This window comes from Stigmatopora argus, chromosome 9 (assembly GCF_051989625.1).
Source record: "Stigmatopora argus isolate UIUO_Sarg chromosome 9, RoL_Sarg_1.0, whole genome shotgun sequence".
NCBI classification, from domain to species: domain Eukaryota; kingdom Metazoa; phylum Chordata; class Actinopteri; order Syngnathiformes; family Syngnathidae; genus Stigmatopora; species Stigmatopora argus.
Window position 1 is genome coordinate 11,905,011 of NC_135395.1, and position 6,670 is coordinate 11,911,680.

General features: G+C 39.5%; 1 protein-coding gene across 1 annotated transcript; it reads right to left on the reverse strand.

Moving 5' to 3' along the window:
• Positions 1-3,022: 3,022 nt before the first annotated feature.
• On the reverse strand, positions 3,023-6,422 carry LOC144082562 (uncharacterized). Its single transcript, XM_077609800.1, has 6 exons — positions 6,232-6,422; positions 5,501-5,596; positions 4,008-5,405; positions 3,799-3,941; positions 3,495-3,604; positions 3,023-3,421 (listed from the first exon to the last, which is right to left on the reverse strand). The coding sequence occupies exons 1-6, from the start codon at positions 6,305-6,307 to the stop codon at positions 3,286-3,288; spliced, it is 1,959 nt and encodes a 652-aa protein (XP_077465926.1). The 5' UTR covers positions 6,308-6,422; the 3' UTR covers positions 3,023-3,285.
• Positions 6,423-6,670: the final 248 nt, after the last annotated feature.

A 6,670-nucleotide genomic window follows, 5' to 3' on the forward strand; every position in this document is an offset into this window, starting at 1 on the left:
GTGAATGAGTCGGAGGAGAAAAAGCATATGAAGGAAAAACATCCCTCAAAATATCAGCATGGCTGACGTGGACGTGTGGAAATCAGCGTTAACAAAAATGCACCAGAATCTGTATAGCGGAACGCGATCATTCTGAGGAAGAGGTTATTAAGAGTGCAACTTTGGCAGAAGCAAAGATGCCGCTGTCAGGTTAAGAAACGACATTTTATGGAAAGAATATTTTTTCAATAGTTTGTACAGACTACTTTATAGGTTTCATAAACAGCAAACACTGCAGCAGGAAATCTCAAGGTAACAGTAAACTGATTGACTGCCACAAACCTGAGGTGAAACACACAAAAAGTATTACTGTACTTCATGATGGTATCACAAGTCCCCGTTTCCTTGCTTCAGTTCCTCTTTAGTAGCAATTCTGCATCCGTCAACTAATCTGCTCGGTGCGGCTGAATGGAAACATACCAAGACACCAGGGTCTAGTGACTTGCCATGTGCGTCAGAAGAAATTGAAATCAATCTGGCTGGCCTCCGCATCCACTTAACTCGTCACGATGGTTGTCAAAACGAGGCTTCTTCCCAGCTCTCGTGAGGAAAAAAAACACCCGAGTCCTGTATATTCTTTGACGCATTACCATTTAGAGACTTGTTATTTCTTCAAACATGACGTGTGTAGTTAAGTAACCACAAACGGTAGTGAGAAAGACAGAATGGAAAGCGCACGGTGAGAGGATATGGGCTGAGAACTATTTGGACAGTATTTTACAATTACGTCAAATGTACGAGTTTAAAAGGATTATCACGAAACCCAAGTTAAATCAGGTTAGTAATAAATTGACTGTAAATCAAATGTGTAAAGGCCCCCTCAGCCAGTAGAGAATCACCATTAGAGATGAGACAACGAGAGATTCACTTAATACATGGCAGAACATTGCCCTCGCGGTTATTATGTTTGCCTCACAGTTCTGAGGTTTGCAGTTGGAATTTTAGGCTCACTTTGGAGTAAGCACAGATTTGAGACGTTGTGTCGTTGTGCCAGATGCAACAAAGAAGAAACTCAAAAGTGGCTCCTTCAAAATTCACTATAGAGACCGTGTACTTTTCTTTCCCTTGACAATATTACAACTATAACTATCGAAAGTGGTACACGGTCGATTGGTCGCCGGTCTTTTGGTCGCGATCTTTTGGTCGCCGGTCTTTTGGTCGCCCGGAAGGTAAGTGATAATTACCATTTGGAGACCAGCGACCAAAAGACGGCGACCAAAAGACCGACGACCAATCGACCGCACACGATCGAAAGTAAACCACTCATCTTTTTAAGTATTTTCATCCCTTTTTAAAATCAACATGAAATTACAATCAATTTAACTTCAATTTTTAAATGTATCTATTTTTGTTTGCATTTATGTTCGTAAAAATTTTGTTAATGCGGGGGGGGGGGGGGGGTATGCCCTTCAGCATGATACTTTATCTCGGGCTTTGCCGTTTTTGAAAGCATATTTTTTGCAAGCCGCCCCTTATCTATGGTTCATTCAGCCTAAATTTGGGAGAATCATTCGCCAGAATGTAAAAATGCAACTTTTTAGTCATCGGATATGCCAAAGATCCGATCAGTCCTAAAATCCTCAGCTCTTTAGACAACTTTAAGCCTTGGAATGATTTTCCGCAGTTTGAAGTGAAACATGAGCGTGTGTGGTGGAAAACGAGCGGGACAAAAGCTCCAAAATGAGCTCCAATGGAAAATCTGTCCAAGGTTGGACCACTTCGACAAAGAATGATTACGGACGTCCATCATCTCTCCCTCGTTGTTACAGATCAGGCTTCATTTTTGCTGTTCTGCTCTCCAACATCTGTTTAGAGGAACAATAATCTATAGCACAGTTTACTGTATTCATCTTAGCACTGCTTATGCTTATATATTTTGCATTAATATTTACGCCCTACGAGTGTTTTTTTTTCTTACACATTTTTGTCATTACTCAGTGCTGCACTTGAGATTTGTATAAGTTTAAAATATGAGCTTTTGTGCCGGATTTAAGAATGTAGTGCATCTTTAAGGTTGACCAATTTAAAAATGAGATTGCACAATCGCTCCATTACAGGACTATTGACCAGAGTTGTTTAATTTGTAAAGTTCCCTTATAAACCCAGCTTTAGGATCCACAAGAGGGTCAATATCGCCAATAGCAACGGCATGAAGTGTAAAAGCTGTTATAAACTCTTGCCTCAGTTAAGTGGCAGTCTGCTGCATCAGCCATGGCCATCTCCCCCTCTTATCGCTTGTTTGGCTTGTTTGTTTTGATTAAATGAAGGTCAGATAGCATCAGCACGGAGGGATCCGTTGTCTTAAATGTATGCAATTTAAGGTATCTTTTCTTGCCTGAAGATTCTAAAGTCATTTGCAAGTCGTATTCTGTTTAAGTTCTGTGCTTTCATTAATTCAATTTTCATGGAAGTTGGCTCTTGTTGATTTGAGTAATTTTCCTCTTTTTCCTATCTGCTTAAAACTTCAGTAAGGGTACACATGCAAAGTAACTGACTGAGCTGATGGGTTAGAAATGAGGAAGCATGATTCATACAGTTTTGTTTTCTATTTTTTTCAATCTGTAACTTCTGAATATAAAACAATATTTGGCATCTGCTTTTCATTTTCCATCTCGGGCGATAAAATGTGTACTTTTGACTGACAGCCTGATGAACATTGGCAACGTGTTTAAATGGCACCTTCTAAAACAACACCACTAATTACGCCCCTTCACATCACCATAATTGATCTCATCGCAACGTGACCCCGTCGACGCTGCAGCTGGATTTGGTAATTTAATACAGAGTGAGACTTTCCCTTCAGACGAACATAGCATTGCTTCCTAAATTAAGAATGGGACGCCCACATAGTTGTTTGTGGATAGTTGCTGCTGCACCCAACATCCGTGACACACAGATGAACAGTTCACCGTCACAATGCTTCTTTTTTCAGCCCTGACAAAATATGCGTCGGAACAAATTACTATGTAGGTAACACTTTAACTGTTGAGCATTGATATTTTATGAACTCGTGTTTTTTTCATTCTTCCATTTTCATTTTTTTCAGTCATTCTTGGAGCTGAAAACTTTAATGCATTCTCACGAATGCATTCACAGTTATAGTTTCTAAAACACAAATATCAAAATTTATCAGTCAGTGAATAGCAGCATTCAAAATTTGGGCTGAAAAAAATTGTCAGCACATAATCACCAGTGATGAATATAAAGAATACACACTTTTGTTCATTTTTAAAGGCACGATTGCGATCAACCCTCACAAATCCATTGTTGTGGAAGGGAACATGGGTCGTCGTTCCAGGTTCCAAACAATAAATTGGTTTTTTTTTGCATTTCGCCGCAGTCCTGGTTACGGAGGTTATTTGGTTGCCCCTTCTGCCAGAAGCTGTAGTTAAAACAAACAAACATTAACAAAACAATCATGCGATGTTTTGGCTTTAAAAAAATGACAATCTTACTCTGTGATGACGGGAGTACCATCCACCCACATCCAGGTTCCCTCATTAATATGGTCGCTCATGCCGATCCACGCATGTTTGCCCGTGCCCAATAAACCGTTCAGGAATGCCTGTTTGTGAAGACCAGAATCTCACATTAAATTGATCTTTTTGAATTTGTTAGGAGTGGGGATACAAACCGAATGAGACTGGAATTTTCATGTTAGAATTCCTTGATTCTCTAAGAGTACTAGTTTTGCACTGGTTCCATTTTTTTGGCTCCCGATACCAATTCTCATCTCATTTGCGAGTTTGTCAGTCCCACCTGTTCCGGCCGGCTGGTTATGATGACCAAGTCGGCTCCCTTGTTGATGCAGTCTTGTCTGCTTTCTCCCCAATCCAGCTTCATGCTCGATACAAAGTAGCAGTTGGTTTCAAACTTCTGCCACCCGGCCTTACAGCTCCTACCTACACAATGCCATCAAAACGAGGAGATTGATGGAGTAACTGGACTTTTGTCTGCCGTGGTCTTACCTTTTAGCTTTGTGGTCATTTTGTCCAAATTCCGCTGTAGATCGTACCTTAGTGTTTCAAGGCTGCTCTGATTTCTTTGCAGCTGTTCATAATCCATCCGCAGTGTGTCGCAGTCGCTATTCTTTGTCTGACGTAGACACATTCGACTGAACGCAACGAGCCTTCTTTCAAGTTGATTTTTTCCAGCCTCCAGCAAAGTGTAATTGGTCTGCAAATCGTTTCTCTCATTTGCAATATTGCTATAGAGGGACTTGAGCCTATCTCTTTCAGTAGTCAATTGGGTTATAGTTAGCACTTTCTCTTGGATGAGTGAGGCGTGTTGGTTCTGTAACTGAGCTTTCTCGCTGCTCAGTGAAGAGTAGCTTTGCTGTAGCTGATTTTTCTCATTGCTTAGAAAGTCAAATCGGGACCTGCACTGTTCGCTTTCATTTAACAAACTGGCTTTAGCTGTTGAGAGAAGCTTTGTGTCTCTATCAAGAGAATTGTAACGAGCTTGCAACTGGTCCATCTCGCTTCTCAATGAAGAGCTATTGTGTCGTAACTGTTTTTTCTCTTTCTCCATATTGTTGAGACTGGACCTGCACTGATCTCGTTCATTTAAAAAGGTTGCTTTACTTTCAAGAAGAAGCTTTTGGTCTTTACTGAGCGAATCGAAGCTGGTCTGTAACTGCTCTTTGTCTTTCATGACGGACTTGTGACTAACCTGTAAGTGGTCTTTCTGTTGTCTCAGTAAAGCATAATCATGATCTAACTGTTCTTTCTCAGTTTTCAAACTGTTGAAGCGGGACCTGAACTCATCTTTTTCAGCTGTCAAGGTTGATCTACTAGTTTGAAGCTGTTCTTTCTCTTTAGAGAGGGACTCGAATCTGAGCTGTAGCAGGTCTTTGTCCTTACACAGTGAAGAGAAATTTCGTTGCAACAGGTCTTTCTCAGTTTTCAGATTTTCAAAACTAGACTTGCACTTATCTCTTTCTGTAGACACATTGGTTTTACTAGATAGCAGAAGCCTTTTCTCTTCCACAAGGGAATCGTATTTGCTCCCTAGCTTCGCTTTCTCTTTAACAAGGGTCTCGTAACGGGCTTGTAACTGGTTCTCCTCATTTTTCAGTGAAGTGTAATTGTGTTGCAAGTGTTGTTTCTCAGTTTTCAGACTTAGGAAACGTGCTTCAAACTCGGCAAACTCGGTGCTTTGATTAATTCGAAGTTGTTCTTTCTCTTTAAGGAGTGAATCATAACTGGTCTGTAACTGTTTTTTGTCCCTCGTCATGTTATACAAAGCGACCTCAAGTTGCTTTTGCTCCACTTGGTTGAATTTGTGATGGTGATATTGGCCAGTCTCTTGAGTCAAATGGTCAGATTTAGCCTTGTCCTCCATTGAAAAACGAGGCAAAAGTTCATCTGTGAAAATAGATTCAAAGTGATGAAATTGCTGACAAAAACTCGCGCAACAGCATGTCAAATATTCATGCTAACAAGCTTTTATTTTGACATACAGAAGATGAATTGTCCAATGTTTCCAGCCAGAAATACTGCGCACAGCAAACCAAGACACACAGTGACAAGTCTGGATTTTCTTGGTTGAAAATTCACTAAACAAATGAAAAGGAAAACATTGTCAGTTTATAACAACCTGAAATGATGAATTCCTAATTTGATTGTACTGTTACTTTCATAATGTTAACATTTATTGAAAATGAATGGATTTTTAAAGTTGAAGCTGCGTATATTTTCCACTCTTTTTGTGTTCTTTGGATGGGCTAAAACTGAAAAATGAAAACCGTTTGTGTTTCTAACCTACTTGGCCAGCAAGTAGAATTCTGATTCTTATTTTAAATAGTCATAAGAGCACAAGTAGTCCGTCTTTTTAAAGGGAGATTGCTGACATTCTATCTATATGTCTAGCTCACAGCCAGACTACACTTATTACGCATGAGCTCTAGTATGTAAACATTTGCAGTAAAGCACATAGCGTTTTAACGTCCCCTCACTGTTCTATATGTGACGTGAACCATGACTTTAAAACAAACGTGGACAGTGAACCATTTTCTTTTTGCAATATCCTTAACTAATTGAAAAAATATATCACTAAAAGAATAAATAAACCACGGACCTGTATTTAAAAATAGTGGAAGGAATGCAGATGTTTTAAAACTTAGCATTATTGAGGCCAGTTGACTCTCGGTTTTAATCATTTTATCATATTGTTATTATTATTATACATTACCTTCAGGAGCCAACCCATTCACTGTAACTTTCCCCTTTGAGTAGGAGCCACAGTCTTCAAGTTCCATGGAATCCATGTTTATCCATATGTTTCCCCCCTAGTTCAGAAAGAGAACATTTGAGATCATTGCTAAATTATTGCATAATTTTTAAATTATGCCAGGCTACTGTGATAAAGCCATAAAAGAAGTCCTTCCCTTGGATCTGTTGAAAAACAAAATGTAAATGAGGGAGAGGTTCTGCTTTCATACTTTATTCATATCAGATGAACCTTAATGTTAACTCTGATTGGTTGTAAATGTCCGCACTGTATGACCGTTAATAGTTCATGCTATTGGAGTTCACTGACTTATGGTCATCTTTTTTTTGGGGAAGCTGTTGACTTTCTTTTCCCCTTCTTGACTTAATCAAATGTTCATCTGGGCTTTCCCTTCTCTTTT